We start from the raw sequence: 17,633 nt of genomic DNA on the forward strand, positions 1-17,633 counted from the left end.
TGTAGGGAATCTAATCTAAATTGAGGCACTTAGCTATGTGTTCAAGTGTGGAATTCCCCACTTCAATCTTCACTCCCGTTTGTTCTATTGTATTCCTGATAACTGCTTATGGATTTGGTGTTCGTAGTCAATCCATATCCTAAGGTTTTAGAATTTACTTGATTGATGATACATTTGTACAGCCTCATCTGTTTTGGCAAGTTGTACTGTGTCATCAGTCTACTGCAAGCTTGTTGTGTTCTTAGCTCCAATTTTTATACCTGAAAATACACCTAAATCTCCTGAAATCTTGTTGTGTGCAGATTTAATAATTTTGGTGGCATTCAATTGTACATGTCTTATTGTCCCGCTCCTAGTCTGAGGCTCACTAGTTGCATCCCAACACAGACTTTAGATAAATCTCACATCTTTACTGTCAAAGCCACATTGCAGTAACACATCTATTAACTTTCAGCAAAATGCAATCAAGCACTTTTTCATAGACTAAATGCAGCATATATAAATGCACTACTATAATACAAGAATTTAGCAACAGTGACTTATCTTTATACAGCACCTTGAGTCTTATAAAATGTCCCAAGGTTTTTAATGCACTTGACACAGTTGAGTCAAATACTTGCATTAAAATATGAACTGATAGGAACAGATGATGCTGTGTTTAGAATGGCAGACAAAGTAATTTTCATAAACAGTTTAAAATTTTTCTTAAATTATCAATGGCCAGCAGAAGTCTTAGGTTTGTAGTGTTGAAGCTAATTTATCCACTGTCTTTCAGGGAAGTAAATCTGCTACCTTCATCTATGTGGAACTCCAGTCTTTCAGAAATGTGATTTTTCTCTTAACTGCCTGTTGAAAATGCTGTGCAAGTCATTCAGTTCAAGGGCACTTAGGAATGGGCAATAAATGCTGGCTTTGACAGGAACAGCTGCATCTCGTTGAAAGAATTATTTTAACATCCACTCGAAAATTAATGCTGATCTTCTTTTGCATTTTATGTGCAAACACCATTTTATATGCAAATTTCATTTTGCAGGCCTCAAGAACAATTAAAATATCAGAAGTAATTTCAAAGAAACTGACACTTCTATCTTTCAGACAAATACATGTTACATTTTAATGTACAAAAACAATACAATACCCAATCAACTGATCCTTGTTCTGTTCCACCAGGGTAGGTGGGACATTGGAAACAATCACTTGCATATCCAATTCATTGACGACAGATACCTAGAGAAAGAACAGATACAATTCTGTTGGTTCTGACAGTTTGTTAATGCAGACAAATTGGCTACCCTGTTCCATTTATTTAAGGAACAACTGCTTCAGCTGTTTTTTAAATGCTGCACAAACCTCACCATTTATAAAGCATGATATCGGACTCAACAGGTTAAAATCATGTCCTCAAGAGTTTCCCATTTCCTTTATGGGAGCTTTAGATGTACAAGACGGATTGTTGCCTTTTTCCGCACTTAAATTTGGCACTGGTGAATGTTTAACTTGGATACAGATTGTTACCACATTAGGTTCAACAACACGTTCTGATTAACCTAAAATATATATGGGGAAATACATTTTGTATTCAGGGTATATAGCAAGCACTGCTACTTTATGGAACAAACAGGGGCTAAAACAATGCTCCTTTACATAAAAGAGAAAGAGCTTTTCATGCATAAGTGAAAAGCCATCACCATATTTAAGAGTTTCCAAATCAAAATCTACGCCTACAGAATTTTTGCTTTCGATTAAGGACATGCAGTTCATTGAACTGTCTGAAAAACTCAGGGGTAGGTTAGCAAATCCATAGCTTAGGAATCCCCAGTTGTGATCAGCAACATTATGAGGTTTAACCATGGTGACTGCACAATGACTTAGTGGTTAGCGCTGCTGCTGCACACTGCCAGGGACCTGAGTTCAATTCCTGACTGATGTGACTGTAAGTTTGGAGTTTGCACATTCTTCCTGTGTCTGTGTGGGTTTCCTCTGAGTGCTCTAGTTTCTTTCCACAGTACAAATACTTGCAGATTAGGTGGACTGGTCATGCTAAATTGCCTATAGTGACCAGCAATGTGCAGGCTATGCAGATTAGCCATAATAAATATGGGTTTATGGGGATTGGATAGGGGGCCTGGGCTTGGAGCTGGGTGGAGTGCTCTTTGGAGATCAGCGCAGACTTGACGGACTGAATGGCATCTTTCTGCAGTGCAGGGATTCTATGTTTCTAACCAGCCACAGCATAGGAGTTTTCCCATACAAAACACTGAATAAGCTTCTCACTGTCTGCTCATTGAAGATTATCTTGCATTTGATGAGTTGTGTGGCTAAGAGGAATGTCAATCCTATTTACAAGCCATGGCCCTCAGTAACAACAGGGATAGTGTATTCACCAGAGGATCAAGTGCCAATTATTGTTTCATAATGTCAAAATTGAATTTCTTTTTTCTCAAAAGTAGACTTAAGTAAGCTAATATGTTTCAAGTCAAGTTACGCTAAACAAGTACATCAACCAAAGATTATCTGATTGTAATCATATTCAGTAGAAACGTATGGCAGACAATTGCTGAGTGTGATCTTGAGTTATATGTCTTGTGCAGCTATCTTCCAGATTGTAATGTCTTACGTTTGTTGGTGGCTCCTGAACATTTTTCTCCTGGTTTTCATGATATATTGGTGCACATTGTCCAATCCACGATGAGTCATCTGCCCATGAAGTATTATGCTATAATGGGCCATTTTGATGGAACATGTGGGCCATTTTTATTGAACCACATTTATAAGCCCCCAACCTCCTCCTCCAACATCCAAGTATCAGAGGTGTTACTTCAATACAGAGGAGTTGATGGCCTTGTGGTATTATTGCTGAATGGTTAATCCAGAGATCAACATAATGTTCTGGGGGCTCAGGTTCAAATCCAACCATGGCAGATGGTGGAATTTGAAACCAATAAATAACTGGAATTAAGAATCTGACAATGACCATGAATCCATTGTCAATTGTCAGGAATAACCTATTTGGTTCACTACTGTCCTTTAGGGAAGGAAACTGTTATCTTTACCTTGTCTGGGCTACATGCGACTACCCTCTAGGCAATTAAGGGATGGGGAATAAATACTGCCTAGCCAGCAATGCCCTCATCCCATGAATGAATTAAAAAAATACATCAAGTGCTTGCCCAATCAGGGTCTTCTTTTTTTGAGATAACAAGGTGTACAGCTGGATGAACACAGCAGGCCAAGCAGCATCAGAGGAGCAGGAAGGCTGACATTTTGGGCCTAGATGCTTCTTCAGAAATGGGGTAAGGAAAGGGGGTTCTGAAATAGCTAGGGAGAGAGGGGGAGGCAGATAGAAAAACATCAGCCTTCCTGCTCCTCTCATGCTGCTTGGCCTGCTGTGTTCATCCAGATCCACACCTTGTTATCTCAGATTCTCCAGCATCTGCAGTTCCTACTATCTCTTTTTTTTGCCTGTTTTCATACTGACTGTGTCGGGTATTGGAATGTGCAAAGGTCACAATCCAGTTCACAATACAAGCTCACTAAGTTGACAATACCAAATACTTCAAATAGAACATAATGAAAGGGGCTGTCAAATTGATCAGATGAATGTAGGATTCAGATGTACTTCGTATGCTAAATACATTCAAATATTACACACTGCATGCATGCATTTATAAAAGGAGTGCATGTAATATATTCTATGTAATACTGTTCCACTGAAACAATCCCTCAACGTTTGATTTACTAGAATTGCTTATTAAAATGTACTTTGAACATAAAAAAAGGTGAATGGAAGCTAAAAATAACATTTTATTCTAACTAGACTCAGAAAGGATACAAGAGCTGTGGATGCTGAACTGAAATCTTAAACATAATTTAAGATTGCCTTCTTCAGCATTCTTGCTGTGCACAGAATGGATTATCTGGCATGATTACAGAGCCTCAGCAAGACTATAAATCAGGAGCAATAGGCTCCACTGTTACTGATATTCAAATAAGCTACCTGCTATTTTCTGTGGGGAAAAACACTGCTGGTCAGGCAAAGTGAAGGAAGGGAATGATAATGGAAAATAATTAAAAATACAACATCTGCTTTATTCATTAATCTACTAATTCATCCATCTATTACTTCTAATTATAAATTTGTGCCTGAAAGAAATCCTTAATGAACATTGGGTCACAGTACATTGCATATTAGACCATTCAAGCTTTCTTGCCTAAATAAAATGATAGTGTTATGCTTTGTTACATATGAGATGATTGTCGAAGTAGGAGGAGGATTTTGTTTTAAAGATCTATTTTGAAAAAAGCTTTAATGCTGACTTTAATGTCCAGAAAAGTACGAGTAAAGGAAGGTTTCACTAAAGCTTGCTACTAAAAGTAATTAAAGGTACTTTTTTAAATAACAGAATACAGTTGACAACGGCTCACACCATCACCCACGATTGAATCAACCACTAATTAATTAAGAGCACACCAAATAAAATATGCAATATTCATTTTGATTAATTCATTTCCACAAAGGCAAATGTATGATGGTGAGCCTTGTGACAAATTAAAACCACATTCAATCTTTATCATAATAGAATAGATCATTGAACATTGAACATAGGACAGTACAGCACAGTACAGGCCCTTTGGCCCACAATGTTGTGCCAACCTATTATCCTACTAACATCAATCTGACCTGCACACCCTACGTCATTTCATGTCAGTTGTTTTTTTTAACCTAAACAGTGAAAAGTGTTTAAGTTACTATACCATGGCACATATATTAATAACATAAGGTAAAGATACAAGTTTCTTAAAAGTTGAGACAAAGTCCGACTTAGTTCAATTCCCGGTCACTGGCTTTGGGAAGAGACAGTACCGCTGCAAGGCTGCCATGCCAGGCCACTGGAGGCCGCTGCTGAGGCAGGTCATCGAGAAGTACCATGAATGCTGCACACGGTGGCTCAGTGGTTAGCGGAGATCCATCACAACACCAGGGACCAGGGTTTGAATCCACCCTCGGGCAACTGTCTGTGAGGAGTTTTCACACTCTCCCTGTGTCTGCAAAGGCTTCTTTCGGGTGTTCAGTTTCCTCCCACAGTCCAAAAATATGCAGGTTAGGTGGATTGGCCGTGCTAAATTGCTCACAGTGTCCAGAGATGTGCAGACTGGGGGAATTTGCCATAAGAGATGCAGATTACAGTGATAGGGTAGGCAGGTGGATTTGGGTGGGCTGCCCTTAGACGGGTCAGTGTGGAGTTGATGGGCCAAGTGGCCCGTTTCCATACTGTAAGGATTCTATGATGATTCTTATCTATTTAAAGGTTAACTAAATATATAACTTAAAAACATTCCTTGTACTTACAACAACTCGTGCACTGCTGCTCAATTCTGTCCCATAGTTGTCTGTGGCAATAACTTCAAACTTATAATAAGACCGTCTCATGTTTCTGAATGTAATGGCTGTCTTGATTGCACCAGTGTACTCTTCGATTACAAATCCATCCTTTCCATCTTTTGTGGGTGGTATGATCAATCGGAACTGAGAGATGCTGTAGTTTCCGCTGTCCTGATCTTCAACCTGCCAATGTACAGAAGGATAAAAAATAGACACTCCTCACATTATTCACAATACAAAATGCTGGTACCAGAGGGGATGATCCATCTATTTTATTATATTGTTACATTTTGATAGAAATGGGGCCTTCAGCTAATTTGGGCCTTCAGCTAATGGTCGAACTACTGTCAAAGATGCAAGGTTTGCGACACAAAGGACAAATAAATCACTTTGAAACTGATTATGTTCTAGGTGAATATTTATTGTGATGAAAGACACCGATGTATCATCCCAGCAAAAATCAAAGGACTGTGAGAAAAATAACTTTCCATCTTGTGCCTCTAGTCCTTTGAAATTTGTTCACCCCATCTCCATTCTTTATCCACCCACAAAAAGCATCGAACTATTTCTCTTTGCCTGTCTTAATTGTGTTTGAATGTATGGGTAGGTCTGCAGGCGGACTATAGTGGTTCAAAAAGGCAGCTCACCACCACCTTCTCAAGGGGCAACTAGGGATGGACAAGAAATGCTGGCCAGCCAGTGACGCCCACATCCCACAAATGAATTATTAAAAATGGGCATTTGGGGTCTTGAAAGGGCATAATTTAAAAAGCATAAATTAGAATTTTTCTTTCACTGCCTTTGTTAAACTTAAGTGTACTACAATAAATAAAGTTTTCTTATCCCTGGTACTGATGAAACCTGGCTTGAATTGCTTTTGGCCTGAGTAGCAGTCAGTCATACACATTGGACATTTTAGACGTCTAACTGAAATACTTTTATGATTTCTGACAGCCAATGGAACAGTGGAACAGATTATCAGTGCACTCTTCCCAATTAAGCTGTGATACAGGATCTTAAACATGTACCAAGAAGCCAGCAGATGCGTCAATAACTGACAAAATGTGAATAATTACATCAACGGGGTAGCACGGTGGCTCAGTGGTTAGCATTGCTGCCTCACAGTGCCAGGGACATGGGGTTGATTACAGCCTTGGGTGACCCTCTGAGTAGAGATTGCACATTCTCCCTGTGTTTGTGTGGGTTTCCTCCGGGTGCTCCAGTTTCCTCCCAAAGTCCAAAGAAGTGCAGGCTAGGTGAATTGGCCATACTAAACTGCCCCGTAGAGTCCAGGGATGTGCAGGTGGATTAGCCATGGTAAATGTTGGGTTACATAGATAGGGTAAGAGTTTGGGTGGGGTGTTCCTCAGAGACACGTGTGGAATCGATGGGATGAATAGCCTCTTTCCACACGAAAGGGATCATGTGGCTCTTCTGTGAGATTTTAAAGTAAGAGGTCGTGAAAGCAGTAGGAATAGATAGTTTGGCCCTGAAGTCTTGTCTGTTATTCAGTATAATAACTGACATAGCAGAGCTCCATTTACCTATTATAACTTATTTTCTATCAATACAACAAAGTCTTGTAAGCTCCACAGCAGGATGAGAAAGAATTCAGCACTTCTATAGCCTATCATGAGAAAAATATTTTCTGATTTTAATATTAAATGGTCAAGCTCGAATTTGAGGATCTTGCCCCATCCCCATACTTGAATCCCCGATCAAAGAGTATCAGCTTATTTTCTATCTATCCTTTAGAATGGTTTTAGCACTTTAAGCAATTTAGTCAGATGCCCCAGCAAGAACAAATATGACACAGGCGACTGATCCAGACAAACACAGTCACATGCAAGATACTATTTTTAAAGTAAGAACTTTGTGTGGAATTGGATTTTGTTATTAGTGGCATTACAAGAAATAAATCTGTAAATAAATTGCTATGTTCAGCATAGCTGGACAGTAAACTACGTTCATTGGCGCTGATAAGGCAAAATATTAAAACATCTTGTTTGTTGAGTGTTATCATGATGAATCATACATGATAATGTTTGAAAGAAAATCATTAGCTATATTAAATTTAGACAAAGTGAGCACATCACACGGTCAATACATGTTACAGACATGATTGACTCGCTCTTGCCTTAAACATATGTAAATGTTTGTAGCTTTTGGTACATAAAAAACTTGCAAAATGGAACATACAAAGCTAATATGTCCAAAGTGGTGGAATTACAAAAAATAAGACATCCATTACTGTTGTAGATAACTTGATTTGAAAGCAAAACAAGCTTCCCCCTGGCCTTTGCCCTTTGAAAGTAGTAGTTTGCAAGATGTTCTGTAGGTATGGATGTTCTTTGCTTCGAGACACTGGGAAAGATAAGTTCATGACGTTGTAGGTTGAATAACGCATTTCAGGATAAATTGCTTCAATTAACTTCACAAAGGAGATAAGTAATTATTGAAGAAAGATGCCATTGTCTTTAGCTGTCCTAACAATGGCTATATTAGCAATAAGAGGAATTTGAGGTCCTTGATGCTGTGTCCCAGTTGGAGAATGATGTAACCTGTGTCATTGCAATAGGGAAAACTGGTCGAGTGAAGTGCCTGCAAAGCACATCACTGACCAAGGTCGGTCCTTTCCTGGAATTTAGAATCCTGGGGCAGAAATCCCATTCCCAGGGAGCTGCCAGCTGATTAGAGTTTGGTAGTTCTACGTTACAGGCTGTGCAGCAGGATTAGGCTCTGCTGCTGGTTAATAAAGGGAGGCTTTCTCCAGAAATTATTTCGGGATCACTTCCAGGGAGATCGATGAGTGGCACAGACTGGGTGCCACAGGAAAGACATCATTGGCAGATAGTGGTGAACAGGTCCCTAGCATGGTGGTGCTTGGATACAAGGGGCAGAGCTTTTAAAATAAATATGGTCACTTATTGGCTAGGTCAGCACTTATTGTCAATTGCGAATTGTCCAAATGGATATTAAGAGTCAACCACATTGCTGTGGATGGTAAACCAGCTTGAGATGGCAGATTTTAGTCCCTCAAGATCATTCGTGAACTAAGTGGATTTTTTTTTGACTATTGGCAGTGGTTACAAGGTTGCCATTCATTGGGTTTTTATTTCAGATTTTTATTGAATTCAAACTTCACCAATTGCCATGGTGGGATTTTCTCCCATTTCCCCAGAACATAAGGATTATTAGTCCAGTGACATTACCATTACACTGTTGACTACTTCATGGGGTAAATTGGGGGTGGGAGTGGGGGCGAGGGTTTAGCTCTCAGATGGTAACCACTTCCCAATGGCAGTTCTCTTGAGAAGTGCTTTTGGAAGATGGACCTCCTCTGGAGAGGTTGCTGTCAAATATGAAATGGTTTGCTGGGCAGCATCAAGCGGCACAGTAAACTCGTGAGCGTTTTGGAATTCCCTGAGCCACTTCAAATTCCCAGCAAGCTCAAGGTTAATGATCCTTAAGTGGCTCAATTCATTAACTTAATCAGTCCATTCCCTGCTTTGGCTCATTCATGCTGCTGATCTAATGTGCATGACGTTTGTCTGCCATTGGGAATGGACCAAATGGTTTCCCTGTCGCAATATGGGCCCAGCTCTCAGCGAGCATGCTCAGGGCAATTGCATTCAACCCACGATGCAATTAAATTCTGTCTGAACTGAACCAGAAGAGGGAGCTACTGCACCACAAACCAGCCCACAAAAATATACCCACCAATCTTATCTATCAATGGTATCTGAACATCAATCAATAAAATTAAGACATAAAGTTATATTCCAAGTACATGTGCATGTTGAATTCTCTTGCTAAGTTATTCAGCTTAGAGAAACAGAACTGATATTGTCTTTGTCAGCATTATTCAAAAAAAGTACACAGGAGAACTCAGTTTAACACCAGGGTTGCCTCAAAGCTTAGGCTGGGCTTCTTTGCAAAAGTCATTGAATCAGTTCCATTTTGAGACACAAAAGCAAAAGGTTCACTTCCACGTTTATTGCTGAATTTGCATATTGTAGCTTTATACTGTCCATTTATTCTCCCCTGCCAAGATATACAATTAGTTTAAATGCAATATTTTTAATATACTACTCCTGTTCACTTTTCCAGCACTTCAAAATAATTTGGTGATGTAATATTTAAATGTTTAATGAGTGCAAACCTATTTGGGTAAATTCTAGTATTAAAATAATATTATTGTGACTTTTACCTGTTTAAAAAATGGATAAATCAATGAACTAGTTATTGCAATTCCTTAATTTGCTTCATTAAAGATTTAAAAATTTGCTTTAAAACTTTGACTGTCATAATAAATATACATGATTTATCAATTCCTTTAGTTGACCAAGAACTTATTTCTTCTTAATGGTCAATTAATGGTCGTCTTATTTTGAAGAATGAAAGTGATTTTGTTCAAAATTCTTACAGGACTAGAGAGGGTGGATATAAATAGGATATTACCTCTGGTTGGTGAATCTAGAACCAGGGACCATAATCTAAGGGTAAGAGGGCAATCAATTTAAAATGGAGATGAGAAGGGAACTTCTTCATTCAGAGGGTAAATCTTTCAAATTCTCTGCCCTAGTAGGATGTGGAGCAATGCTCCTCAAGTTCTATTTTTGCTGCACGGGACGCCTTCAAATTTGGAAATCATTGCTGATTGATGCACGTCATGGGCCAGACAAGATCCCTTCAGAATAATTTAAGAAAGTAGCCTAGACCCTAACTTTTTCTTATTTTAAAGGTAGATGTGAAGTTCTTGTTCCAGATGTGATGCAAATGGTCAAACTACTCAACACTAAGCAAAACACAATTTCTTTAAACATTATAGCTGAAATACAAACAAAAGAAAGAGGAATTTTGAATAACTTACTATTGGAAAATTTAACTGAATAATAGATACCGTACCTATTACTAATTAACTGTGCAAATATAATAACATTCCATAAGCACAAGCCTTCGCAAAAAAGGTAAATTCAGTCACACGTTCTTTCATTGATACAGATTTCAGAGAAACTCACAGCGAGGAACCATTTACTGAAGTTCCAACACTTCTGGGACCCTAACAGCTTCTGACTGCTACAGCTAACCAAAAAACTGGTCACTCCCTTTCAATTGTTACAACTGTTAAAAAAAAACCTAAAGGCTTCTTAAGCTATTGACTTAGGCCATTTCCAATAGACACTTCTTTCCTCTGTCTTTACATCCTCTCTTCAAAAGACCCAGGACAAAATAACTTTTTTAAAGTGACAGCTTCGTCAAGTGTGTGCAATTGAGAGTAGCTGTGTAACTTAGAGAGACCACAATAATGAGCATGTACAGAAAGATAATGAGCTAAGGAGCATCAGAGGAGCAGGAAGGCTGACATTTCAGGCTGAAGAAGGGTCTAGGCTTGAAACGTCAGCTTTCCTGCTCCTCGGATGCTGCTTGGCCTGCTGTGTTCATCCAGCTCTACACCTTGTCATCTCAGATTCTTCAGCATGTGCAGTTTCTACTATCTCTTACAGAAAGATAATGATGGCTTTCTGGAAACAAATGACTTCAAAGGATATGGGTATAGAAATAGTATGCCACACAGTCACTGAGGTAAATAATCACTCATGATTTAAATGAATGGCAGAGCAGACTCAATGAGCTGAACGGCTAACCCATGCTCCACTGTTTCTAACTACACTCAATTATTCAAAAACACAAGTTTCATCAAAGGCTTTAAAGGTATTAATGACTGCTCATCACCTTGATTTAAACTGTCCTCTTGCCATGTTACCATTCATGAAATGCTCAACACATACTATGATAACAAAGTAGGCTCATTTTTGAGATAATAAAATGTGAGGCTGGATGAACACAGCAGGCAAAGCAGCATCTCAGGAGCACAAAAGCTGACGTTTCGGGCCTAGACCCTTCATCAGAAGGGTCTAGGCCCGAAACATCAGCTTTTGTGCTCCTGAGATGCTGCTTGGCCTGCTGTGTTCATCCAGCCTCACATTTTATTATCTTGGAATCTCCAGCATCTGCAGTTCCCATTATCTCTGATACTATTTTAGGCTCATTTTTGAGGTGCATTCACTTCTGGCTCGCAAACTCCTATTCAGATAGTCACATTCACAAACTAATGTATTGTTAAAATGTGCTGAGAGCACTCAGCAGACCAGGAAGCATCTATGGAAAGAGAAAAGAAGCTAATGTTTCAGAACTGATGAAATGTCATCAGGCTAAAAGGTTAAAATTGTATCAGTGATAATGGGAACTGCAGATGCTGAGGAGTATGCCAGTGATAGTAGAAAAGAACAGACAACGGGCTGATCAGCAATTGGATACATTACCAACTATTTTATGGTCAGGTCATGACACTGATGTGGGAAGAGTAAAATCAGTGAGACCAGCGGAGGTAAAGGTAAAGCCAGGTGAGCAGCATCTCAGGAGCATCCAGCTCCACACTTTGTTATCTAGGCTAAAAGGTTAACTCTGTTTCCATCTCTACACCGCTGCCTGGCTGTTTGAGAGTTTTCAAGATTTTCTGTAATTATTTCAGATATCTAGCAAAGTGATTTACATCTGCTGAACTTAGAGTGAAATTTCTGGTTAAGCAACGCTTTCTAAACAATATATTTTAACTTCAAAGTTGTTTCCAATTTTATCAATTGGTGACTACATTACTTTTTAAAATAAATTAATTTGAATTGCAAAACACTGTGTTGAATGTAGACTGGGATTGGCGTGAATCCACACGCTGGCTGGATTAGCCACTTGGGTCTGCAGAGAGTTTAGATGGTCCATTGGTCTGGCTTAACAATTTACATCTATGTTGAAGATGATGCGCCACAGGGATTTGCATAAAGCTCCTGACAAGAACAGTATTAGTGACACAACAAAGGCAATATGTTTCTCAGCAGCTACATTCCAAGAAGCTTTTTCAGGGTTGGAACAGGAAGGTCACATCTGCATTTACTGGCTGTCTGGTAGAGGGGGAGAGAGTACTTGTTAATTATACTGGTATTTTCCCACAATCTTGTAAAAGGTGGCAATCAAGTACTGTTTAGAGCAATGTCTAATGATGGGATTATACTGTAAAGCTTTTACAAAAGTTTTAGTTTCATTGCAAAAGGAAAAGCTTCTTGGCTGCCCACTACCTTCTGGGTCTGATCTCACCTTTTGTCAATCTCACATTTACACCATGATGATGTGCACACGGGATACCTTCAGAGAAGCCTGACTGAATATGGCAGAAACTTTCATTTTGTCATGAAAGTGCATTGATCAAGATGAGGCTGTTGTTCAACTTTATTCATGCTAATTCAGAACTTTTGGCTCTAACTGTATGCCTCTCCCACCCATTCAAACTTTTGTGGGGTGTATGACTCACTGGATAAACCAACTGAACCATTAAGGGAATAAAGACATATTTCCAGCCACTATTTGTGACTTCTAGTTAAAACGGTCTGTCCTTGTTTGACAAACATTTCAAAAATATTTAATGATCTCTTCTCTCTCAAGCATCATATGTTTATGGACCATGTATTGTAAATTATTTTGGATGAGTCCTGACTTTTGCAAATTCAGCCAGGCTCATTAGTAAAGGTTAACCAGTTAGTTTTGGTTGTTGAAGTGAAAAATGCATTTCTATGTTGTTCCCATGAATAGCATAATTTAGCACTGGTGGTGGTTATCAGGTGGATTGCAAAAATACCATCATTATAGGACAGCAGTAAATATCAACCGTGGTTGCACACAATGTAATTCCTACTCATTGTTAGAAATTAAAACACTTTGATTTATTTAGGCATTATAGGAGGCAGAAGATTAAAAGGCAGAACCCAGTGATGTGTATGAGATGGATAGCGATTTACGCCTACCAGAGTTAATTAGGCCATCTTATCTCATACAAGCAGACCTGCTGTTTCAGGAATTCATTGTTGAGAGAAGGTCCTAATCATTGCACAAGACCAGATGCCTTGAAATTTCTGACTAAATTTAAGTTGAATCAATTGTTTTACTTTCACATCTGGGCAAAAGCAAATTTGGTTTAAATTAATGGATTTTGGATAGGTGAATGTTTGTGTTCATTCAAGTGAAAGATTTTCGTGACATTTTGCACTTCTTCTAGCCTGTCAGCTTCAGTCAGTTGCAGGCTCCATAGATTGCAGGCTATGCACAGTAAGCTTGCCTTTATTTAACATTGCTGCACTGCATTGCCGTAAGTTCTTCCATATTCTCATGGGCCCTTGGAAAATAATAATTTATTTTAGGTTGAACCAGTGTTTGGCTGCAGACTAACATTCACAGTAACAGGTTTGATACAGTTGTAGATTATATCAGTTGAACAGTTGCAGTTTTCACGATGCTAAAGTGTACAGAATGAAATATTCTGCACAAAAGGAACTATTGTTGTCTAAATTTTCGCATGATATTGTCTGTTTAATTTCCATTATGGTGCAGTCATTTAAAATAAAAGCTTCACTTAATAAGATTGTATGCCAGGTTAAATTCATACAGTTCTTGTGATTTTTTTAAAAATTCATGCATGGGATGTGAGCATTACTGACAAGGTATTTGCTGTGAATTTCTAATTGCCCTTGAGAACATGGTGAGTGATCGTAAAAAAAAACCTCTGCAGTACGAGGATTACACTCATGGTGTTATTAAAGAGAATTTAGATTAATAACAGTCAAAAAACAATGCCATATTTCTGAATGAAGGTACTGTGTGGCTAAGGGGGAACTTGCAGGTGGCAATGCTCTCATGTGTCTGCTGCCCTTATCCTTCCAGATGGTAAAGTTTGCTGTTTTGGACGTGCTTTTGAAGGAGCTCTAGTGTATTGCTGCTTTGAATCTCATTGATGGAGACTTTGTGCCATTGAATACCAGTGACGTGGGTGGGGAGGGGGTGAATATTTCAGGTCACAGATGTGTGTTGCTCAAGTGGACTACTTTGGCCTAGGTGGGGATGAATGCTTTCACTGTTGTTCGAACTGCTCTAGTATGATTAAGGCTCGAGTTGGGAGCATAGCAGAAAAGTGTCTGTGAGATCTGGAACTAAATTGGAAATGTTGGAGTCCAAGAAACTGATTTTTAGAATCTATTGGTCTTAGGACTAGAACTTTGGAGCTGCATTTGTGTACAAATGAGCACAAGACTGTTTGGGCTTTCCTGAATAAACAACATTGCAGTGGAGAAAGGATGTGCTCCTTAATAAGCTTTTTTAAGTACAGTAACTTAAGGGGTTATCAAATGGCGGTAACCACATATCTAAAAACCCTTCCCTACACCTCTAACCATGCAACTGGCTATTTGAAATTTCAGAACTGTCAAGAATGCCAGAACAACCATCTAGACTGTGATTTTGAATTCCTGTCCACACCAGGTCCTACCAGAATTACTCTGAAATTCTGACCGCTGGAATCGGAGTGGAGTAGGGTATTGGATGTATCAAAAGGGAAGCCTGAAACTGGAGAACATGAAGGTTACAGTGTTGTATTCCAGACTCATCCAAAGACTGGACAGTGCACCACATTTTGAAGTACTGGGATGTTGGGAATTTTCTGGTAATAGGAGATATGTGAATGAGGAGGGTGTTAGAGCTGTAACAATGATGGGGCATCAGCAGGGGGGAATCTGGCAGACATTAGACCTAACTTCAGTATACTTCCACAATATGCTGCTGATCTTCAAGCACTATTCCTCAGACTGGTTTCGAGTGTATTAACACCATATTTGACAGTATGTTGATAAACACAGTATATAAAATCATTTCATACTCTAAGTTTTCTTTGAGTTGAGAATAGGCCTGATGGCTCAGTTACAAGATAGGCTGGAACTCAAGACAACCAGGAGAAGGAAGAATATTAGGAGGATATTTCAATGAACATGGGCTGGATTATCAGCAGATAAGAGAACATGGTGAGTCAGAATGAATTTGGCACTGAAAGTGGCACATGAGGCTGGGCCATGGATGCAAGCTCCAAGCCACTGGCAAAAATTTGGCTGTGAGAAGTTATCATACAATTATCCTCTGAGAGCATGTAATACAGGAGTATGGCACCCCAGGCTGGGGCATGAAATGTGTACAAATGTGTTGCTCTAAAGCCTTCTAAGCCCTGAAAACTTCGGAGAATTCTTCATTCTGAAAACTCTAGCCTTTTCTGCACTCCTTACTTACTTCACTCTAACTGTCAAACCCTAATCTTTGGAACGTCTTCCTGAACATGTTTTGTATTTCCATCTCTCTTTCTCTCTTCTTTGCCATGCCCACCTTCTCCTCCTTAAAAATGCTCTTTGAAATTATTCTCTTTGACTAAGCTTTTGATCAGACATCCCAATATATGAAGCCTTGACTCTGAGCAATTGTTCTCTCGTTATGGTTCTGTGAAACAGCATGAAACATTTTACAATGCTTAAGTTACAATTCTGGAAATTATAGATAGATACAGAGAGACAAATATATCTGCTTGGAATTTTAGATTACTTCAGCTGCAAAGTGCAGAGCAAATTATCACTGGAAACAACATTGCACATCTCCAATAAATATAAGTATACAAAAAATCTTATTGATGAAACAATCAGCAAACCAAACAGACTCTCTGATTTACAAGTATTTCAGGATGTAGGCCATTATGGACCTGACCAAAACCCCTCAAAATATATTAAGAAGATAATCTTGACCCTAACTTATTCTTATTTTAAACGTATGTATAAAGTGTTCCAGATGCAATTAGATCAATCAAACTATTCAACTTTAAGCAAAACAGACATTATTTTACTAAGGTTAAAATAATAGTTAAAGAATTCGCTTAACTGTAAGTCTATTGAAATACTTAACAACCACTACTAATTAACTGCTCCAACATAGTAACATCCCATAAACACACCCATGGCAAAGGCAAATTCAGTAAAATAGATAAGCTGGCAGGCAATTCCAGCAGCAGGAAGAAAATCCCAGCTTTTAGCTGTAACAGAGACAGGAATAAGAGCTTCCACATCCAGGTTCAAGATCCCAGCAACTGCAAAATGTTAAAACTAAAAATCCTGGTTCTGTGGGAGCTTGACCCCATCCATGTGGATTGCTTCTATTACTCCAATTTTAAAAGAAACAAGGCCTCACAACTTCCAGTTTTGGCTTTGAGCAGACTGCTCATTATATCTGTCTCAACATTTCTGCATACAAAAAAGGACAAAATTCACGTCATCACAAGACCAAGAAGGGCACAAGAGCCAGCAGTAACAGATCTCTTTACTTACAGGGAAGTCATTTGCCTTCCTGATGAATGGTTGATTGTCAGACTAAATGTAAGCCTAAGATACAAATAGAGTATTGTGGACAACAGAACCTGTTCGCCATAGTTATAAGGAGCCAAAAGATCCTGTTGAAGATCATATTATGGCAGAAAATTCTCTTTACTAAGATATCTTCAGTGATGAGATGCAAACATTTTTGATAATTATACACTGATTTCCAAAAATAATGTTATGGACAGCAACCTACTATGGAACTAGGCTGTTTGACCAAATTAGTGCTGATTTATCTCCTGCTATCACTGAAGTAATTGTGTTCTGGAACTGGGAAATTACCACAGTCATCCGTTGCATCCTGGTGTGTTTAACTTGCGTTGCTGCCAAATTAGTAAGGATTAATCTTTTCAAGGATAGGATAAGGGACACATCAGGTGGTGGGGAGAATGCAGCCAATGGAAATTGAGCCTTTGAATTTCAAGTCTTTCAGAAGTTCAATTTCTGATTCCTCTTGACTTTTCTCGTGCTAATGTTTTAAACATATGTTATTTTACATTATTTACTCAAATATCACTGACAAGCTGTTTTCTAAACATGTGACCAGTTTTGATTTTTTTTTCTACTCTAGGCATGATATTATTCTTTTAGTAATATTTATTCTTATTTTGTAAAAAAATGCATTTTTCATGAAGTTGCTAAATAGCTTTTTAGATGTTACTGTGGAGACAACGTTGGTGCATTATTAGTAATGGGTAAGATTACATTGCATTGGGAATAGGGAGTTTCTTGGGATTGAGATGAATTAATGTTAAGCTCTGATCCAGTGGACATAAAAGGGCCTCTCTTAGTACCATGATTTACTTGCAGAATTAGATCATTATTTTCTGTTTTCAAAAGTGGGATGGTCTGTGACCTCTTTCTAAATGTTTACACAGAATATAGAACAGCACAGCACGGTACAAGACCTTCTGACCACGATCCTGTGCCAACCTATTATCCTGCTTAGATCAATATTCTCATTC

The 17,633-nt window shown here is 38.7% G+C and overlaps 1 protein-coding gene and 1 long non-coding RNA gene across 2 annotated transcripts in view; one reads left to right on the forward strand and one right to left on the reverse strand.

Moving 5' to 3' along the window:
* Positions 1 to 17,633, reverse strand: part of pcdh15b (protocadherin-related 15b) — a 799,002-nt gene that overhangs the window by 87,597 nt on the left and 693,772 nt on the right. Inside the window, exons 30-31 of the mRNA XM_059653150.1 lie at positions 5,351 to 5,566; positions 1,139 to 1,227 (exon numbers count right to left, since the gene is read on the reverse strand). Of these exons, the coding sequence (XP_059509133.1) occupies positions 1,139 to 1,227; positions 5,351 to 5,566 (305 nt within the window). The remainder of the gene's footprint in view (positions 1 to 1,138; positions 1,228 to 5,350; positions 5,567 to 17,633) is intronic.
* The window catches only part of LOC132210787 (uncharacterized), an 84,669-nt gene continuing 68,865 nt past the window's right edge, over positions 1,830 to 17,633 (forward strand). Inside the window, exon 1 of the long non-coding RNA XR_009446984.1 lies at positions 1,830 to 1,933. This is a non-coding gene — a long non-coding RNA (uncharacterized LOC132210787). The remainder of the gene's footprint in view (positions 1,934 to 17,633) is intronic.

Source organism: Stegostoma tigrinum, chromosome 20 (assembly GCF_030684315.1).
Source record: "Stegostoma tigrinum isolate sSteTig4 chromosome 20, sSteTig4.hap1, whole genome shotgun sequence".
Classification (NCBI taxonomy): Eukaryota; Metazoa; Chordata; class Chondrichthyes; order Orectolobiformes; family Stegostomatidae; genus Stegostoma; species Stegostoma tigrinum.